The sequence below is a fragment of the Acanthopagrus latus genome, chromosome 3 (genome assembly GCF_904848185.1).
Source record: "Acanthopagrus latus isolate v.2019 chromosome 3, fAcaLat1.1, whole genome shotgun sequence".
NCBI lineage: Eukaryota > Metazoa > Chordata > Actinopteri > Spariformes > Sparidae > Acanthopagrus > Acanthopagrus latus.
In genome coordinates, this window is record NC_051041.1 from 20,577,559 (window position 1) to 20,599,365 (window position 21,807).

General features: G+C 42.9%; 1 protein-coding gene across 4 annotated transcripts; it reads left to right on the forward strand.

Annotated features, from left to right (window-relative positions):
- The first annotated feature begins 5,292 nt into the window (after positions 1–5,292).
- On the forward strand, positions 5,293–21,807 carry LOC119016652 (trafficking kinesin-binding protein 1-like). 4 transcript variants are annotated; one of them, XM_037092703.1, is made up of 18 exons: positions 5,293–5,426; positions 6,369–6,563; positions 10,360–10,436; positions 11,068–11,184; positions 11,440–11,540; positions 11,743–11,845; positions 12,187–12,265; positions 12,437–12,567; positions 12,650–12,724; positions 12,843–12,980; positions 13,059–13,135; positions 14,367–14,621; positions 14,812–15,086; positions 16,666–16,784; positions 17,441–17,648; positions 17,755–17,860; positions 18,478–18,603; positions 19,528–21,807. In XM_037092703.1, the coding sequence occupies exons 3-18, from the start codon at positions 10,386–10,388 to the stop codon at positions 20,120–20,122; spliced, it is 2,556 nt and encodes an 851-aa protein (XP_036948598.1). In that variant the 5' UTR covers positions 5,293–5,426; positions 6,369–6,563; positions 10,360–10,385; the 3' UTR covers positions 20,123–21,807. The 4 variants fall into 4 exon arrangements, with proteins under 4 accessions (XP_036948598.1, XP_036948597.1, XP_036948595.1 ...); XM_037092702.1 differs by having other exon boundaries at positions 12,843–13,135; XM_037092701.1 differs by lacking the exons at positions 5,293–5,426; positions 6,369–6,563 and adding an exon at positions 9,060–9,503.

The window sequence follows — 21,807 nt, forward strand, 5'->3', positions numbered from 1 at the left end:
AATGTTTATAGATTTTTAATTAGCATTGTGTTGTTCCATCTATAAACATTATTCATAGTTCCACCATCAAGTGTTTCAATAAATTGTTTATTGAGCATTTCATTGTTTGTTAATAATGAAACAACTATTAACTTGTCTGATTATCAGTCTGACTTTAATGATGCTTATCATGAAGTGTTACCTACTTTTGTCTTGAAATTAGTATTTTTATGGCGTTTTTACATTCATTAGTTCGTGACAGCCGCAGGTGTCATCTGCATTCAGCACACATGGGGAAAAGTCACCACCACCGTTTTAAATGGCTGATTTAGGCCCCATCACTGTTAAAAGGCATAATGATATTTAAAATGTGCGAAACATTTCTGTCATGGAGAAATGTTGACTAATGAGCCATTATGCAGTTCTTTCTCCTTTCCTAAATATCCACTGTGACCTAAATTACACCCCCCCCCCCCCCCCCCCCTTTACATGACATGCCTGAAATGCCATAAGTTAAAAACATGTTTCCGCTGGGTTTCCCTCCTCCTTTCAACACAAACTGACACCCTTGCTGACAGCTGGAGACAGAAAGGAAAGGGGAGACAGAGGATGTTATGCAGCAAAGAGCCCGAGCTGGAATTGAACCTGACCTGCTGTGGTAAGGACTTGGCCTTAGTCGCCTAAATATAGCCTATTGAAAGTACCCATTATGTCATTTATTACATTAGATAATAAGTGTTTTTTATATCATACAACATGCAGCCCACAGTATATCAGGACCAAATGTTTTGTGTTAGCTGTTATTTATGGGTCTGGTGCCTGTTGTGTCACAGATGACCACATGTTCTGTGTTCTGTTATAACACATCCATTTCTCTCTCTTTCCTCTTTTTGTACTTGTTGAACAGACATCGAGGGACCAGACTTTAGATTTGTTGTCAGAGTTCACCTGCTCTCTGCTCAGGTGTGCGTGATTATCTTCTGTCTATCAAGAGGGAGAGCTGTGCGCTGAGGGACTTTTGTGCCCGTGGGTTGCTGCTGTTTTGAACCTACATTGTCAACATATTTGAGATTTAGACACAGAACTGAAATCTAAATAAAGCACTTTTAACCTTGTTGCCACAAGAGTGCCTTGGATTTTTTTTTTTACCCATCATCAACACAGCTAATTTCAGCATAATATGAGCTCAGCATATTTACAGAATTGTAATTAATTATGAGGTCATGTTTGAGCATCACAAAAAGCTGTGCAGTGGTGGTCTGTTGGGGAACTTTGCTCGAGGGTCTTCTGTCATCCATTATACAGGACAATTCAGTGATATCAGTCAATCAGTGTTCTGGGGACTTTATTCCTCTCTGACACTGGCTTGTTCATTCATTAATAAAGATGCTTCAGATAGATATGTCTGAGTTTATTTAATGACATTAACAATAGTGTAAGTGTTTTGAGTTCTCACAGGTCGATGAGTTTAAATTTTGTTTCTAAATCTACACAGCGCACCTTTAACCAGTTCTGTTATCCCTCTACGAAACAGGCGGTGGCTGAGTGCATACTGTATACTGCTGATGTGTAGCGTTCAAATGTATAAATAATTAATCCAAAGCTGTGTTACTGAAGGTCTGTTTCCTTGTACTAATGTTGCAATGGAGCTTTACTCATTCAGCATAGATTTATCAATGAGTAGACAATCAATACTTCCAAAACTTCCCCCCAAATATCTTTAAACTCACCACAGTGATAGATTAAGAATATTCAACAAATGATTTATTTCATGTTTGAAGTTGTGCCCCTGGTTATTTGGGCTGATATGCTGCACTGGACCTTGTTAAACTAATGTAGCCAATTACACCGTGTTCAGGTCCAGGGTGGTGAGGGTGAGGAATGCTGACTCAGCTGTGTTTTGTCCCCCAGAGAACAATGGCTCCTCTCTCCAGATAAAGTGGGAGGCAATCGCTGTGGATTCCTGGGAATTAGTTTCATTTGTGTTTACTCCACATTCATTAAAGAAAATACCTGTTCACTTACAGTATAGTATGGGGGTGGAGGGATGTTCTGATGCGTGATAATGAGCTGGGCTATAATGTCTGTGTGTTGATGTAGTGAATAAAAATGAATTGTGAATTAAATTAAATGAGTAAAACCTGGGAATGATTACAGTTTCAGAAGACACAGTGGTGGCCCTCCCTCCTTATGTTTGTGTTTCATAAATGGCAGCTTGTCCCCCTTCTGTTAAGGGTGCTCGTGACGTCACTGGCGCTCGGTCCAGAACGGCTTGGTTTCTGGATTGGGTGTCTGGATCGTGAATGCGTTACAGCAGGCAGAACCGGCAAGTCAGACTGGGTCCTCCAGGATGTGGTTAGAGGCAGAGTGGTGCTTTCAAATTAAAAGCACAAACATTCCAGTCTTATTTTGGCAGCGCATGATAAAAAGTAATTATATGAGAATTCATAAAACAAGAGAATATATAAAAGTCCATCAGAATAACATAAGTATAATCAGTATGACAGACATTATAGCAAGGCAGTCATTGATGATGACACCTGTGTTAATTTTAGCCAAATTTTGAGACTGTTTTTAGATGCTTCATAACTTCCTGTGTCTCCAGTCCCTTCTCTAAGATGAGGGTGTGCGAGATTATGGAATGATTTTAAATCAAAGTATCTTTGAAATGAAAACTTTAAAGCTATAAACTAAAATGATCAATTCAATCACAGCCAGTAACCATATGAGTACATGTGGTGGAGCCTCATTAAGATTATCTGGTGAAAAATGAATCTGATTCTGTTAATATGTTGTTTTTCATTTCTGTGTTTTTATGTGCTGGTTTTAATCTGTGGTGATGTCATTTATGATGTTATTATTATTATTATTATTATTATTATTATTATTATTATTATTATTATTAGCATTGTTGTTGTTGTTGTTTATATTCATAAAAAATACTTGCTTTGTGACAATGGGTGCATGCTGCAAAGGCCATATTTATTTAACATGTAAACATTTGTGTCCATTCTCTTGGGAAGTTGGTGTAGAAATGTATTCACTAATAGTGCTTTTATTGTGAAGGCGTTAGCCGGAAGTCGTACTGTTCCCCTGATGTCCGGCTTCACGGTGGTGAGAGAGGCGCCGGAGAGAGTGAGGGACAGAGAAGACAGACAGAGGGAGATGGCTGCAGGGAAGCAGGACTGGACCGGGTCAAGAGCGACTTTGGGAACCGAACCGAGGTGACCTTGATCATCAGCTGTGAGCGCGCTGGAGAGGATCCAGAGCGGAGGAGCATCACAGACCCGCCCGGCCTGCTCTCACTGACTGTCTGTCAGGGAGACTCCGCTTCTACCTGCTCATCCGAGAGACATTCATCGATATCTGCCTGTCTCCTCCCTGTGGGATTATTTAACGGCGCCGGGGTCTCTTTCTGGGTTTTGGACAGACGGAACCAGCTCGGATCAGCCTCGGCTCAGTGAGTAGGGCTCTGCTGCTTTCACTGCTCTCACAAATAAATGGTTTTAATGGCGATGTCGGGCATCGTAAGGTCAGCTGATCGCGCTCAGACACTTATTGTGCTACTGTAAGGGCACATATGTAAACCCAGGATCCGCATCCGTGACGCGAGCAGCTGATGTGTGTGAAGCCCCACCCTCCTCAGACAGCATTCAAATAACACTGTGTATGCCACATGCATGAATGAACCCTGGCCTATTTACTGAGGACATCACCACCACCACCATCAGCAACAACAACAGATGCTAACAGCACTCAGTAGTAACATGTTTGACTGCGGGACACCCAGTGAGCTGTCTGACATGTCATTTTCTTTTCTTTTAGATGATTAAAAAAAAAGAACAGCCACCTTTTTAAAGGGTTCTCTCTCCTCAGCGTTACATTCACTTTTAATCCAACAATTCTTTCTTCAATCCTCAAATAACATCAGATGTTTTGTCTTACTGGAGATCCCTGGGGTGTGGTCTACTTCATGTCTCTATGGAAATAGTAAAAATAGAAACATTGCTTTTATTAACTGGCTCTTACAAGCCAAGAGCTCATCTTTTTGGCCCTTGTTTAAGGTCCCGATGAGGAGGAGTTTTACAAGTTAGGCCCAGTGTATTGGAAGCATTAGGATGCCTGACTTTTTATCCCAGATCTGCATGTGCATGTCGGCCATTTGAACCTGAAATCACCTCTCCTCCACAGATTATGTAAATCTGGAACTGCCACGCGAAAGCAGTTTTGCAGACCCAGTAAACGTCCAAGTGAATACAGGGTTCAGTTCACACTGTCGCAATGAGAAAGACGTCCCAAGGTTGTGGTGCTGCATGGAGAACAGATGTGTCGGAGCATCTGTCCACCTTGATCTGGTGGTGTGGTCATGTGTGTGCCCGTCGGCATCATTTTATGTCAGGTGCACTCATCCATCACCAGGTGATTGAAATCTTATGCAAGAACAGAGAGAGCTACTATTCATGCGACCGGCTTCACACACACACACACACACACACACCCTCTCTGTTTCTATTTATATTCTGCTCGACTAGCAGCGTCTCTTGCCGTTTGATTTTGGTCTGACACACGAGTGATTTGCACGATCCAGATCTGCTTTGTGTTTGAAGGCAGTAGGCTGGTGCACACCTGCAGAGCCCTGCAGAATGAAGGCAGAGAGCTGCAAGGTCACTGTGCATGAGCGCTGCTGTATTAACTTCAGATCGAGGGCTCAGGATTCAGCTCCAGGTCAGTTCAGTAATCTGTGCTGTGAGGAAGGCCGGGAGTGACTGGGAGGTCGCTGCTGAAGTGGCCCTGAAACACTGAAGCCCTGGCAGACAGTTGTTCCACCTGCTGTCTGAGCTTCAATGAGGAAAGAACAACAAAACAGAACTTCCTGTTCGTGGATCATTTACGTACATATATCATGCTTTTATCAGGAGTCGCCCTCAGCCTCCATCTGCCTTCTTGTTTATTTCCCAACAGATGAAAACTGCTGTCTGCAGCGGAGAGGCTGAGATTTATTCAGCTTGCTGGCAGGCAGCCGCAGCACAGTGCAGGCTCAGCAGCAGCACTTGAAGTTAAAGACTCTGTAGGGAAAGAGGGAGGCGCATTGATAAGTCTGATAGATATGCATGGATCTGTAACGGTCTCTGATTCTCTCCATCTTTCTGTCCTCCTCTCCAGGCTGCTGTACCTGCTGTCTCCTGTCTGTCAGCTGGACCTGATCACCCAGTGGAGCTCCAGCTCCAGAAGCCCATGGCCCCTTTTTCTCTCCACCAGTGAGAGGTGAGCCAAGCTGGCCTCCCCGGCCCCCTCCCTGCCCCCGGCCCCAGACCTGGACCCGGATCCAGACCCTGAGCCCGACTGGCGGCACACCAACGAGGAGCAGTATGTGAGCGAGGGCGAGTCCAGCCAGCTTGACACATGCCTGGCGCCGCCCGACTGCAGGGACGCCGAGACCATCACGGGTACGTGTGTGTACAGCTTGGGGTCTTAATAAAGAAAAACAGCATTGAGTTCAGTGTGTGGTTTGGAATATCAACTGGGATGTGGGTTACACAAGTGTAGTACAAATGTGTCACAGTATATACATTCGCCACTTCAAAAATAAATAAAATGAACAAAATTAACTTAAGGCCAAGTTAAAAAAGTGCAGAGTAGAAGTAAAAATGTCTGAAATAATCATTCATTATTTAAAAATTTGCAAAAACCAGTTTTGAATAAACAACTACATCTATATAGCCATGCAAAGTACAGAAAAATGTGTAGGTCTATATTATTGAATATTGTTTGATTTCTCATCCCACATTGTTCATATTTAACTAACATTTTAATGTCAACCACTTTATATTACTGTTGGGTATCTAGATTATGAATTGTTCATGGCTATTGCATATACAGTACAATTAATATCTGCCTAGTGACTAGTAACAAAAACTATCAGGTACATTAAGTGATGTAAATAGTACGGCATTTTCAAGTACAAAGTAACATACAATAAATAAAAAACATCCAAGCACGTCAAAACTGTACTTGTGTACATCACCTACAGTGCATTAGTACATTAAGCACTGCTTATGTATCTGTCACATGAACACTATGAATATAAAATGTTAGTTGATAACATTGGTCTAAGATCTTTAAAGGTGCAATATGTAAGAATTGACCACATGTGATAATTCATGCACCACACATAACACAACACAATACACAGATATCATAATGTCAAAACTGACACGTTTTCACATTCTGATGATGACTTAACATCACCATTTCATACATATTCTCCCTTTGAACTGACACTGAACAAGCTGAGAGTAAACACACTGACGTTATAAAGGCCTGCAGTCCACCAACAGGCTGCCATACATTCACTGTCCTCCCTCCCCTGTCCTCTCTGTAACGTCCAGATGTGTGCAACAGCACTGACCTGCCTGAGTTTGAGATCATCAGTCTTCTAGAGGAGCAGCTGCCAGTGTACCGGTTGCGGGCCGACACCGTCTACGGGTACGACCAAGATGACTGGCTGCACACTCCCCTTGTCGCACCGGACACCAGGTTCGACCTGACCACCGAGCAGATCGAAGAAACTCTCAAATACTTCTGTAAGTCCACAGCACTGGCTCAGTCTGAAAGCTGCTCTAGGTGAGATGTGCAGGAACCTTCTTTTTACTTATATAATTTCAAATGCAGACAGCGGAAGTGAAGTTTAGAGTTAGATAAGAAGGGACACTGGAGATTAAACTGGTGGGATTTTGTATCTGGGACTGGTGTGGAAATACACGGCTTTAAAAGTGAAGGGTTTATCCACAGGGGTACAATTAATCCTTCAGATGGTTCTCAGAAAGATGATCTGCTATAGTCAGTGTGAATATATGTGTGAATCTCTTGACAGGTTGAAACACATCTGACTTTATTAGTGCCGGCTGGCATCTTATTTAATTTTGCTTGGGGAAGACCTCAAACTGAGCACCTCTTATAAGCTTATACCCAGTAAATAAGACATAAAGAAAAGCCTTGAATTCCTTTTTTACAATTTCATATAATGAAAATAAGAGTATATTCTCTATTCATGACATTATGAAAAACATTTTTTGTTATTCAACAAGAACAGTTCAGCTGACAGCTCAACATAAAAAGCTAGAACTGTGTGGAGGGATTGCTTTGTAACCAGAGAACGAGCAGTTTTTCACCACCGTCATAGTAAAAACAGATAATGATTCCTCTAGTTGGTCGATAGATCGATACATCTTCTGGTAACAAGGTCGTCTTCCCTGACTAATACACTCTGAGGCTCTATGGTTTGAGGGAAGAGGCTTGTGGAGAGAGGACAGCACTATCTGCAGAGGCTTCCTCATACATGAACAGGAAACCATTTTTGTATTTGTCATTGTAATGAAAGGTCCATCAAACTGAGGTTAAAGCCTTCTTTATACAAGAGGTCATGTGTGTTGCTGTTTCTCTCTGTTCAGTGTTGCAGCAGCACATGTGGTGCAGGTCTAATACAGCATTTGACCTGTTTGTGACAGACAAATCCCATCCAGATTAAACCACATCATTAAGATTCAATAAGATTTTCTTCTAAACTGGTACCGGTGTGTCTATTTTGTAATCCAGCAGCATTTCTCATCTACAGTCTGTGTTGAATCTACCTTAAACCTGCCGCTGGCTTCACAGTGGAAGAAGTTGAACTGTGGCAAAGCTACCCAGTGGAGAAATCCTGTTCGGTTTAACTAAAGCTACTTAGAAAAAGTGTTACAAATGCTAATTTACAATTTAGCTGTGATGCAAAATTCACATGCAAGCAAAATAGCAGAGTACAAATAATGACAACTTTTGATGGCCATCAGTCGCACATCTGCCTGATAGTGACTCCAGGTGTGGGGGCTTACACCAGCGAGGTAACTTCTAACTTCTATCATGCAAAAACTTCTCGGAGTGTTTGTTAATAGATCGCAGTTACACTTATTATTTAATGATTATGGCTAATGTACACCTAATATATGTTAGTGTTCTTTCCTTATATGGCCCAAACAGTTTTGTAGCTTCACGAGTTAAATATATGGTGGGTGGTGAGGGATTCTATGTATAAACATAATTCAACTTCTTGAATCATGTGTATAAATAAATCTAATTGAGCTACTGACAAGCTGCTGCAAAACGTGATGTAACCACTAGTTTAATTACATGCATTTCACTTCTCCCCAACACCGTCTACAGTCAAGTTCAGGACTTTTCAACCACGTCTTTTAGAAGTGCAGAGAGGCTTCAACTTTCCATATGTCTGACCTTTAAAATGCACAATTCAAATGTGTTAAAACAATGGACCAAATATATATTTCTCTCCAGTGTTTTAGTTTTCATGATTGAAAAAGAAAAACATTTATTTATGCAAAAGTGCAGGAAAAATGCACCTTTTTAATCTTAGAAATAGCTTGTCAGTTCAATGCCCATAAGTTCGTATGTTGTAACTTTTGAATGAAATGTGAGTTTTTCTGTGCTTAACAACAGTGAATGGGCTAAAGAGCCAACTAACTCAATGATAAAAGGAGTCAGAATGAGGCTGTTTTAGGGCCGCGTTCGGCTCACATTCACGTTCCGGTTGAAAACGTCTGTGCTGTGTCCTGTTTCCCACAGCTGAGACTGTAGCCTTCCTCCACAAGGTGGTGCCACATTTCCTTTCTGCTCTCAGTTTATGTTCTCTGAACATTTGTAACCCTTCAGATGTAACGGTCCGTACGCTCAAACTGTTGTGTGGTTTTAATCTACATATCGATGAATTTACTTTGTCTATAACTTGTAATTCGCTGGTTTGTATGTTATCATGTGCCATTTGATTTGTTTATGAAGCTTTGTTTGTCTGCTGAATGTTTCAGTCTCTCCCTCGCAGTTCAGCTTCAGAACGCGTCCCAAAGCTCAGGCGCTGGATGGGGACGGGCCTTTGTATGATCAGTAGATAAAAGTGTGTGTCTCTACGAGTGTCGAGCGTTTTGAACGTGGATGAGGGTCGCCGTGGTAACAGTTGCTGGAGTCGGAATCGATGTCAAGCAGCCATGCATGTAACGGAAGAGAGAGGAAGTGAGGGCATGAAAGAAAGGTGGAAAGGAGAGAGGCGTTGGAGTTCAGTCAGCTCTTCTAAACTGAGAGAGTCCACGCTGCAGCCCGCCTGCTCTCATTGGCTCTCTCCTCCATCCCTGCATCCTCTAACTCATGATACAACTTCCACTTCAGCTCCAACTCAGCGGCTGTAGAGCCTTTTCCGAAACACTCTCTCTCTCTCTCGCTGCCTCTCTCTTGCACTCGTCCATGTGGGAGGAGAGTAATTCAGTCTCTGGGCCTGTTGAACAGTCGCTGAGCAGCAGGAGAGAGAGAGACAGAGAGGCAGAGAGGCAGAAATTGATCAGTGTTTGGAACGCTCATCGTTTTCTGTTTGTCGCTCATTGTGGAGCTCAGGGAGGAGATGGACGGGAAGAGTTGGATGGAGAGATTAGCGAGGAGTGAATGTGAGCTGGATGATAGCTGGTACTATAAGGACGACAAGAGAGGTAGAGTAAAAGAAAGACACGTTTCATGAGATTTAATTAGATTTTAATTCTTTAATTCTTTTGACTTTTCTGTGATTTTTCTTTTCTTTAATAGTTTGCAGACTGTTTAATGGCTCTAACAGATTACAAAGTCGGATTTTTGTCAATCTTTTCTGCCTTTTGAAACAGTTTGATGAGATTCTCGGTCAGCAGTTGTCCAGTGGAGCTTGTCTCTGGCTTTGTTCTTCTCATTAAGAGGAATTTCCTGAAGCTCGCCCACTTTGATTTCGCTCTGTTTTGACACATCAGCCCCTGAGCACGCACACGCACACACACACACACACACACACACACACACACACACACACACACACACACACACACACACACACACACACACATGCACGCACGAATCACCACAGTCCACCCATGTGCCCATGTGAGCTGGAGTTTGAACACTATTTATCTTGATTTTCAAGTCCTTTAATGAAACAACAACTGAATTATTGCGTGCTTGTTGCAACCCTAACAGGATTACAGTGGTTTAACATAAGGCGTTCAATAACTCTGTAGAGCACGTTATTGATCAGAGCTCTGAAGTCAATGAGAGCTTCACCTCAGGGCAGCAGAGCTAACGTGTGCTCCGAAACACCTCCTCTGCCCTGCTCGCTCACACACTAACATCATATCAATAATGAGTTAAACATGACCCATGCACCACCTCTGAGAGCGTGACTTTTCAAACCTTCGCTCTTACATAACGTGGCTATGTGCCATCGTACATGTTCATGTAGAAAGGTCCCACTGCTTTCCTCCAGTGAAGAGGCTCGGCTCCCCTGTCCTCCTCACTCCGCCTGTGTGTCTTCTCTCTCCACAGTGCTATGTGCAGACAGAGTGGGCCAGATGACGAAGACCTACAATGACATCGATGCCGTCACACGTCTGTTGGAGGAGGTGAGATGCTCTATTTTTGTCAGTGTAAATTCAAAGCTGCACGAGGAAGGATTATTTTAATTAGTCGAAAGCAGCGAGTGAGGCTGCAGCAGAGACGATGCAGCGCAGGAGATTTGCCCTATTTGCCCACATTAAACATGTCTGTTGGTATGAATAGTTGTGGGAAGATTCCTTTAAAGGTGGACTATGAAGTTTTGGTGGAAGAAATTTTCACAAACTCTCTTTGTTTTCATGACTTAATAAACTGAATATACAAACTGAGCTTAAAGGACAGCACAATTTCATACTCTTACTTTGTTCACGTGTGGCGGACCCTGCCACCTTCCTGGCTTCAAACAACATTTTGGGACCTTATTTTCCTCTGAGGACAGCTTGTCTATTCAGTCATGAAAAATATATATTTATGAATTTGTATTATTACCTCATTAATAGTGTGAATAGCATTTGAATTATCTCTCCAAAGCAACATAGTGCCCCCACCAGGCGCCCACCAAGAGTGAATATAATTTACCAGTGTTGTGTTGTGTTGTGTTGTGTTGTGTTGTGTTGTGTTGTGTTGTATTGTGTTGTGTTGTGGGGTAATGATGCTTTACTAATCAGATCTTCTTTCTTCCTGCGTTCCAACCAATAGAAAGAGAGAGATTTGGAGCTGGCTGCAAGAATCGGCCAGTCGCTCCTCAAGAAGAACAGAACTCTGACAGAGCAGAATGACTATCTGGAGGAACGAGTCGGACAAATCACTGAGGAGGTCTGCACACACACACACACACACACACACACACACACACACACACACACACACACACACAAAGATTATTCAGACACAGAGTGATAAAAATGATTAATTCTGATTATTTACGAGAGTTATTTTTACAATTTGACAAAACTTTCCAGCTTTTTTGTAGCTTTCATATCTATCTCTTCTTGGCGTTTTCTTGACATCCATAATGCCAGCAGTTTTACCTCCATCATCACGCAGCTAACGTTACCTGTCCTGTTCCAGGTGGCCCAGCTGCACCATGAGCTGAACCTGAAGGATGAGCTGCTGCAGTTTTACACCAATGCAGCCGAGGAGAGCGAAGATGAGTCCAGCAGCTCCCCGACGTAACCATCCTTTTCTCTTTCTCTATCTATACAAAGTCATTTAGAATGTATAGGTTTTGGGGATTTAAAGTTGTAACATCACAAATAATGGACAGAAATGCTCAGCACATACTGAAACATACCAGTGTGCCATTAATTCCTATAAACATGTCCAGTGGTCGTCTGGCTGTGAGTTTCAGGCTCTCTTTTTGTTGGTTCAAAGGGGCAAGAAATGCAAAGTGGAAACAGCAGGAGGCTTCGTGAGCGACACACTCCAGAGGAAACTCAAAGACCTGGAGGAGGAGAACCTGTCGCTCCGCTCAGAGGTATCTCCACCGATGTTGTGAAAAGTAACCAAAAGATATTATAATTGAAATATTACTATTTTATATTACTATTAAGTTGTTTTTTTTGCAATAACAAAAGTACAAATAAAAGTAAACTACACAGATATTTACATGTACATACTGTATGTGTGTATACTGTTCACTGCTTCACTCAGCATTTTCCTGATCATTGGAGACAGGATTACAGGCTGCATCACAGCCAAACGAATCCACAATCAGATTTTAAAAAACACTGACTCCAGTAGCTAGAAAAGTGCTGGATATTGGATGAAGAAATTGATATTGTAATATATTGTTTAATGGCGGATGTGTGCGTGCAGGCTAACCATCTGAAGTCAGAGACGGAAACATACGAGGAAAAGGAGCAGCAGCTGGTCAATGACTGTGTCAATGAACTCAGTAAGTCTCTCCATTTCCATCTCTGTCATTCTGTTTTCCTCTGACTATACATATATTATTATTATATTGTTGTTTTTGTTTTTCCCGTGTCCTTTATTTCATGGTGTCCTCGATGCTTTGGACACACGTCTGTCCCTCTCTCAGTCTGAACTAATCTTCCTGTCCAATCAGGGTTGTCCAGCCTGCAGATCTCTGCCATAGCGGAGGAACTGGCTCGTAAGACGGAGGATGCTGCCCGACAGCAGGAGGAGATCACACACCTCCTCTCTCAGATAGTAGATCTGCAAAAGAAAGCCAAATCAGTGAGTGCCCATGGACAGACACATGAACCCGCTTTGACTCAACTTGTGTTCTGCTAGTTTACACTTGTATGTGTGTTTGTAGTACGCGGTGGAGAACGAGGAGCTCTCTCAACACCTGGTGGCAGCTAAAGACGCCCAAAAGCAGCTCACAGCGGAGGTAACTTCCACATCACTGAGCTGTTTTGACCACATTTTCTTCCCTTTTCTTCTTCAAGTTGATACCAGACTGTTTGACTTAAATTCCAAAAGTCAGTTTTAATGTCTTCAATGAACAGCTCCAGGAGCTGGAGGAGAAATATTCAGAGTGTATAGAGATGCTGCATGAAGCCCAGGAGGAGCTGAAGAACCTGAGGAACAGGAACTACCCTGCGGGAACACCCCGACGCTTCCATCCCCTGGGCCTGTACCCCATGGTGAGGGACCACATGTGTCCATCTGCGTGTGTGTACATGAAATCATCCTTCAGTCCTTCACAAGTTTTCCTGTTGCAGGATTCTCTGGCAGCTGAGATCGAGGGAACAATGAGGAAGGAGCTGAGTCTGGATGATCCTGAGTGTGAGGAACAGAAGTATGTATGGCCGACTATCAGTCAACGATTATATGTGATTTATTTTACAAGCTGCGTGTTGCACAGGACCAGACATTTAAAACTGTAACCAGAAAATACCAATTTATTTGATACTGATTCCTATGAAGGTTCCACATAGCTCAAGGCATGTTGATCCACTATTTTGATGACTGAACTATTTTGATAGAGGCAGTCATGGTCCCCAGAGGATGAATCCGACTGACTTTGGTGATCCTCTGACATTACTTCTAGTGCCACCTTGAGGTTGATTTTTTTGTGAGGTGTGAGGAGAACTGTTAGATGGATTGCTATGTGATTTGTGATTTTGTGTTCAAATAAATCATGTATAATATAATATAACTTTGTTAGCCGCTCCCAATCTTAAGAATGTCACAGCCTAGGGTGTAATTTTAAAATCTTCTGCGGCTCGAACTTTTAATCACAGCTCTGATCAACACGGAACACTGAGATGTGAATCATAAACTGAACTCTTCCAATTACAGAGTAATCCATCCAGATACACCTGTTCTTAAGTCACAAATACACAAGAGAAACACTTCAGATCAAACTTGGAAGATTATACACCGGAATATTTTATCCCGACTTGCCTCTCTGGGCTTCCATAGAGCAACATTTTGCATTTTAACAATACAACACAATAGGTGGATAGGCTGAACATCAGCAGGTTAACATCGCAAGCATGTTAGCATTTAGCTCAAAACACTACTGTGACTCATTTCAGACAACAGAGCTGCTAGCATGGTGGAGCCTGTCTTGTTAACATGTTAGACTGCTTGTTCTATGCGACAAATCAAAAGCTAAATTCAGTAAATGCAACAGCAGAGAAAAAATTAGCTGGTTTCACTTACAGTGCGTGAACCACAGCACAGATGCTCTCAATAGAAATACTGTGTCAGGAGCTGACATGAGAAGGGCTAGCGCGGTGCGCTAACGTCAGTGGCAGGGAAAAAAGAATAGATTTTTTTTTTTCTTTATCGACATGTGGCCATGTGTAATTGAAAAAGCATTCAGGGTGGCTAAAGTACAAACAAAGAACTACAGGATGGTGTGGACAGTTCAGAAGTCAGCAAGGCTAGCTAGCTCACTCAGAGAGTCAAAACTTGGCTCGTTGAGATTTAACTTGCCAATAAAGCAGCTAAGCCCCAAATAAAACAATGAAACACTAACTGCCTACAGCACGGTTAATACACTTGGTCTATTTTTTGTGCAGGAGCCATCGGAAGCGTGTGTTTGAGACGGTTAAGAACGTCAACCAGACAGTCCGCCAGCGTTCTCTGACTCCGACCAACTCCAACATCCCGGGCTCCAACCAGTCTCTGTCGGCTCGCACTTCGCCACAGTCCAGCGGCCTCTCGACACCTCACTCTAGCGTGTATGGAGGTGACAGCAGCGGAGACGGCATCGGCATCGCCCTAGACAACCGCACGCAGAGTATCCTGATGGAGACGGCATCCAATCAGGATAGGTGAGGTGGAGCTTGTGCTGTAAATAAACACTTTTTCAACATCTGCATGAATCCTAGAGTGAGGAAGTGCCTTTTAAACAAACTCTCTCTTGTGTTCAACTGTGAGGAGTAGTCAAATGTAGCGCTACTTTAACAAACTGACATGATTCTCAGGACTCATCTCTTGTCTTTGGTCTCATCTCTGTTTTAGCAGCAGCACGGAGGGCCGAGAGAAGAAGGCCAGCGGGGCCGAGGACCTGCGGCTCGCCCTGCGCCGCCTGTCTCTGAGACGACAAAACAACCTGAGCGAGAGGCGCTTCTTTGAAGAGGAGAGGGACCGCAGACGGGGAGGACACGGAGGTCTACACGATACTGAGAATGTGATGACTCCTTCAGAAAGCATCATGTCCCTCGGGAACCTCCACATTTGGGCCTCACGCGGGCCCTACCTCCCTGACAAACTCCAGATCGTCAAACCGCTTGAAGGTGAGGGAGAGAGGGAGCGCCTCGCAGGGAAGACCTGCAAGGCGGGGAGGAGGAGGGAAGGCGACCGACACAGAGGGGTCGGGACAAAGAAAGGGAGCAAGCGGGCCTGGGGGACGGACGGGGAGAGGAGGTTGGAGAGCCTGCACGGGCGGACGCTCGAGGGGGAGAAGGAGAAGGTTTGGGGATGGGCGAGGAAGACTGTAGCCGGGATAGAGAGGGAGAGAGGGAGGAGGTGGGCCAGAGACCGAGCCGGGAGCAGGAAGATGAAGGGAGCGCGGGAGAGGACAGACAGGCCTCTGTCTCTGATGCTCTTCAACTCTTTCTGGTCTCTGATGCACCATCACAAGTCGGGCAGTTTTGCGTCTCCACACAGCTATTACAAAGACACACAGCCCAGAGGATGGTTGTAGACAGAGAGGTGTAAATACATGTACAGATGTTACCTGTCCAGATGTGTTAGTACACTTGTCACCTCATCGACCAGTGATTTAATGATGTCACAGCAGGTGTTTTTACTCTGATGTGACATCACTGGCTGGGCTGTGGTCAGAGCTGTAACATGTTTGAACTTACAGAGAGTCACATCAGAGTTTTATTATTCCTCATGTGATTCAGTGTTGATAGAAGGTGGCTGCTGCTGCCCTCTGCTGGTGATAATTCATAATTCTAGAAAGCCTAGTTAACCTAGAGACCCAGCCATTGCTCCTTCATTTCTCCATTTGTATTCACACTTTCTTATTTCTTACTTATATGTATATATTTTTTTCTTTATGTGTTTCTTATTCTTTATTTAAGACTTTTTCTGTTTGTTGGTTAGTTTTTTTTTGTTTGTTCAGTCTTTAACTGCTTTCCTTCTCTGTTTCAAATTCATGTAGCTGACTATTAAAAACCTTTCTCTCATTCTCACTGCTCCTCCATTTCATTTTCATCTCATTCTTCTGCTCTACATTTCCCTTTAGAATCTCCGTCCTCTGGATTCTTAGTTTGTCATCCTTTTTCGCTTAAATTTGTTCAAAAACTATCAACATAATGTGATTAAATAACAGTTTTGACATATACACGTGTTGTGTTGTAGAGATAACCACTGAAGTTAGCATGCTAAGCAGTTAGCCTCAGCCTGCTCTGGTCAAAAGCTCCTGTGTTAGAGATGTGAACACTAAAATTCCCAGTTGGAACTGCTAGCTGCACAGCTAACTGAGCTAAAAAGCTAATTGCAGCTACACTTGGCTTAATTTAATTTAACTTAACTTGATTACTCTGGTGGTATGCTGCCCTCTGGTTGTTTTGAGTATGAATATGATATGTGGGTAATTTGCATTCGTATACGTATTGCACCTTTAAATGAAGACTTTTATTGGTCACTTGTCAAGCTTTTTTCAAGTAATCTGGAGTTTTCTACTAGTCCATTCCCTTACATATCAGACATCTGTCTTCACCTATCGTGTTGGAGAGCTTATTAAGCTTTAACTCAAACAGTGCTACAAGTCTTGCCATTTTAGGTTTTGGTGCATAAAAATCCTTCAAGTGTTTTTAGTGTGTGTTTGAGTACACTGCAGCAGTATTCATTTCTCTCCACCAGGCTCTGCCACCCTGCATCACTGGCAGCAGTTAGCGCAGCCTCACCTCGGGGTGATTCTGGACGCCAGGCCAGGAGTCGTGCCAAAGGGCTACAGACCCCTCGAACTGGAGCTGGAGCAGGTCTGTGTGGTGCTTGAGTGCCAAATCTCTGTATTTTTACCATACGGACGACTGTGTTTGTTTCATTAAATTCACTTCTCCATGACAGAATGTAATTAACCATAATGGAATGGTATGAGAGCATTTCCATTTAATGCTACTCACACTATCTGATAACTTTGGTTACTAGTTACTTTGCAGATTACATGCTGCATCAGAGCCAGAGTAGCTCATTTAAAATCACCTTATTTTATTAGCAATAAGATTAGAAAAATCACTTTGATAATCAGCGTTTTCAGTGCATGCATACATTTAAATATGTTTGAAATTACTTGTACTTGCATTTTTGATAACTTGAGTGCATGTTTTGCCTTTTACCAAAGTAGATATTAACATGATACCTTGACTTTCCCAAGTATGAGTATTTTGGGTACTACTAGAAACTGGTAGAAGTTAATCACTGCACAAATGACATTTAGATTCATACCACTTTCTGTTCGTGCAGGACTCATGAAACCTGACCGATCTACCATCAAATGCTCCATTTGCTTCACAATATTCCATCTTCCTTTAATTGTTCTGCTATTTGCTATTTTGCAATTTATTGTAAGGATGCATGATGATAATAGTAATACTAGTAACTCTAATATCACATGTGTGAATCTCCTTGTCTACAGGTGTATCCATGGGGTAGCTTTGAGGAGGAAGAGCCAGGGGAGCAGTACTTCCAGAATCTGCCCACCTCCACGGCCTCCGCCTCACCAGCCGTTTCCTCCACCTCCAGCACCGCCGACACCAACCTCGGGCAGACTCCACCCACCCTCGCTCCACCATCTCCCCCCTCACCATCGCCGTCGCCACATCTCAGCAACACTGACGTCCTGGGTGAGGACATTTACTCTGTATAATTTTAACATTGTTGAACCTGTTAGGAAACCCCCGCATGGAATCTTAATTATTTTCTTAATAATTGTGTTTGTGTGACTTGCAGCTGCGTACTACCCCGGTAAATGCATGGCCCACACCAGCTCTACCTACACCTTCACAACCTGTCGAATCCTCCACCCGACTGATGAGCTGACGCGGGTCACGCCAAGGTTAGCAACATGAAGTCATCCAATACTGCTGAATAATTCATGATCGTAGTTGACTTTTTTTGCCTTTAAAGTTTCTTTTTAATCTGTCAGAGTTTGTTCATAATCAGCTGCTGCAAAGTTTGGCTTTCCTGCTAAAAGGAGCAACATTCAGACATATGCCTCAGTTAAAAAGTCCAAATGAAATGATGTGTTTTTGTCAGAAGAATTTCCGATACTGTAACAGAAATAATTTCCTATATAAACATAAATGCAGTGTAAACATTTGATGCAGCTTAAGGTGATGTTGTGAAGATATGTGGTGGTTTGAGAATCCTACAGGATGTTATAAGTGCACTCAGTCCAAGTTTGACAACATCCCGCGGGACAGATAAGATCCAGACAGCGGCCGTTGAGGTGGGAATGTGTCCAAGCAACAAAGTCAGACAGTCGTAAGCTGCTGAATAAAACATGGTGCTTACGGTTGAAGAAAGAAACTTCCCTTGTGGTGCACAACACTGTTGCACTGATGAAATGATGAGATGTCGTCAAAGTGCAATTTAAGTTGCTGAAATAAGCAGGAAGTGTTTTCAGCGTCTCTAATTCTCTTTATTTATTTGCCTTGTTTGCTTTCCCTCCAGCCTAAACCCAGTCCCAGCGTCGTCCTCCTGCGTGATGACCAGCACTCTGTTGGGTACTCCCGCCGTCACACCCTGCACCCCCCGCAGGCTCAGTCTCAGGCCGTCCGAATCCTCAACGAACCTCAGGCACGGCTCCACATACACCAGAAAATTACTTTATGATCAGTTGATCTCTAAAGATATGTCTTCGTTTTTCCAATGCAGCTGACAAAACTTTGTTTCTTTGTTAATATGTTAGCAGGTTGTTAATTTTCTGAAGTCATCCACCGTCTGTCGCACTGAGTTTGTTGTAGTTTTCCTTTCAGCAGGACGTGGACGTTAACTTCCCTGCAGTAGTTCGTGAGACTGAACTGCCAAAATAAAAAAATTAATGAATAAAAGGTTCAATGAACAAGTAAATATGCCACTAAATGCGCCACAGACAATACTAAAGATTAGTATAGCATTAATTAGTTTTGAAAAATGAGACATAAAATGATATTTCTGTATTTGCTGCCTTTGGATTAATTCCCTTACTCATGTACTCTTTTTGAATATGTTTATCTTTTAATTAATTTACTCATTTTTAAACATTTATTTTGTATTTATATCATGTTTTGCAAAAAGCAAATGTGATGAATGCAGAAATATATATAGAAATAAACATGTAAATAAATCAAACTAAAAACTGATGCTTTTTAAATAAAATTGGAAAATGTATCAGAAAGTAAAAATAAAATGGTAAAACAAATGACATAGAAAGCAGGATCAATACAAAGGTAAATAAATACAGGAGCAAATAAAAACTGATATATAATGTAGGTCACATTTTCTAAATTAATGTGTACAGAAATAATTTTTGATGCATTATAATATATTTATTGAACCATTTATACATTTATGTATTTATTTTTAACTTGGCAGTTTCAGTCCTCCATATTTCAAGAAGCAAAAAAAACTAAAAGAAAGCAGAAACATAACAATTTTGAATTTTTTTTAAAAACGGATATGATTCATGCAGTCACCAGTCAGCGTGATGCTGACTCTTATTTCTCGTCCATGTTTGTGCAGAGAAGCAACACGCACCACCAGCACCTCCCTTGGGTTAGTGCGCCTCCTCCAGGAGAGAGGGATCTCAGCAGCGATGTATCACCAGAGCCAGGGCCAGGAGTACGGTCAGGGCAACGGAGGAGTCTTATTCAGCACTTCCATCGCTCCCAACCGAGCACCCAACCCCGACACTTTGCGTCCCTCCACCCCTCCCAACTCGCCCACAGGACCGGGCGCTTCAGCCGTGCCGACCCCAGTGGGCTTCGACTTCAAGAGCCCGTCCTACGACAACTTCCTGGCCTCCAAACCGGCCCGCTCCATTCTGAAGGAGGTGACGGGGAGGATGAGGGGCAGGCAGAGAGGGAGGGACTGCGAAAGTCAGACGGACGTTAGCGTGACAGTCCACAACCTCAACCTGCTGGACAAGGTGAAGCGGCTGGGTGTGGCTGGAGCTTCAGGGGGCAGAGCAGTGAGTCCCAGCCCCATCCTGGGGCCTCTGGGCGGGCTGCGCAGATCCGGCTCCCCTTTTGGGCCTGATGGAATGAGGAGGAACCGGAGTTATCCAGCTATGGTTGGTGCTAGCATGGCCATGAAAGCCCCGGGGCCCCAGGAGTAATCTGTGCTGCTGCTGGCCATTACTGAAGCTGAGAAGGAGTCAGACAGGGTCCGGGGCTGACTGTTGAGCAGTCATCCAGAGCCCAAACACTGTTCGTCCTGTCCGACGAGGCACGACTGACCAGTTTCTAATCACTACTGTGGTTCAACACGGACACTATCCACTCTTTAGTGCTTTTAGATGGTGACTAAAGGATGCATTTAAAGCAAAATGAGTTGGTTCGTACAAAATGCATCAACCTCTTTGAGTATGTAGTCAACCAAAATAATTCTGGTTTTATGTGCCCATTATATGAGACACTGTATCTCTGAACTGTCCCAGAGAGTCCTCAACACAATGAAGGCAAAATCAAGTCACATTCAAAATCCTCAGTTTGTCCTCACTGTTACTCTGGATTAGCAAACTGGTCATTTAAATCGTCATAATGAAAGCTTCACAGTGTGTTCTGTGGACTTTGCAGAGTAATGGAGACGTTAATGGTTCACAAAGTGATCATTGCTTTTAAATTCAAGCCAAATTTTTTGCCCTGACCAAATATCCGAACAAGAATTTAATATATTTGCTATGTAATCTGGTACAGACATCAGTGCCTCCTTTTAAGATTTTTTTTAATGACATCTGACATCTCCTCTAGTATCACCAGGTCAGAATTTAAATTTGACAGACACTGCTTTCTTCCAAGCATCCTCACAGATATCTATAACTCTGGGCACATAAAACCAACATTATGTAATTTAATTTTATGCAATTCGGCTGACCGACCCATTAAAAGCAGAGTACCTTAAAGGAAAGCTTTTAAGATATCTGTCTGGTTAAAAATCCAATCTCCCTCTGCTGTCCGCTCACATCCCTGCTTTGGAGACTGACTCTGCTGGCTAGATATAGTCCTCCCACTCTTGCCTTTTCTGAGAGCCCACACGCATCCAGACACAAACAAGTGCACTCTGTTACATCTGCCAATGCACTAGATGGTTACTTGTAGTCGCTGTAGCACTAATCCATCTCTATTGTTGGATTAAGATCTGTATTTTATAAATGATTTTAAAAAAATACTTTACACCAAATACATGAACATGTCACCCTCACCCTCACTCCCTCCTCTCCCTTCGACCTCCCCCTGAAGTGATCGTTTGTGAGTCTGACAAGTCACTTTCAACTAATCATTGAATAGATCTTATGTCAGTATTAAAGATTATTTGGTTTGGTTTCCTAATTGGCCATTAGACTGGGAAGCTGATGGTGCTTCCAATGAACTGGTCGATCAATATGCTGAAGCCACAGCTAACGAAGAGGAGGGAGGGAGGGAGGGGCGAGGGGAGTGATCGCGGCTGATCAGTCATTGTGCTCGGAAGCTTTTGGAGAAATGAAGCAATACAGTGCCTCTACCATCTGATTTTTATAATTTATGTTCTTCATGCGTTGGATTCAAGGGTGTGAAAAAGTTCCCATTGTTGCACTTGTTTATTTATTTATAAAATCCCATGAGTATAAACCCATGAAATGTCGTCTCACATGTGCTCGCTGACTGTATATACTGTTCATTGTCACTAGAACTGTGAGTAAAGACACGCTAATAGAGGAATCGTTACGTGTAGTGCATAACCATGAGCCACACATCACTGTAAGTACTGGGTCAGCATGTGATGAGGCATTTTCTTTTTCAAAATAAAAATTCAGTAATCAAA

What these genes read in the sequence shown, in the direction of transcription:
- LOC119016652 (XM_037092700.1), top strand. Translation starts at nt 9,419, where the DNA reads ATGGACGGGAAGAGTTGGATGGAGAGATTAGCGAGGAGTGAATGTGAG. An exon ending in TGACTGTGTCAATGAACTCA is followed by an intron (nt 12,266 to 12,436) that starts GTAAGTCTCTCC and finishes CTGTCCAATCAG; the next exon opens with GGTTGTCCAGCCTGCAGATC. An exon ending in ACGGCATCCAATCAGGATAG is followed by an intron (nt 14,622 to 14,811) that starts GTGAGGTGGAGC and finishes TCTCTGTTTTAG; the next exon opens with CAGCAGCACGGAGGGCCGAG.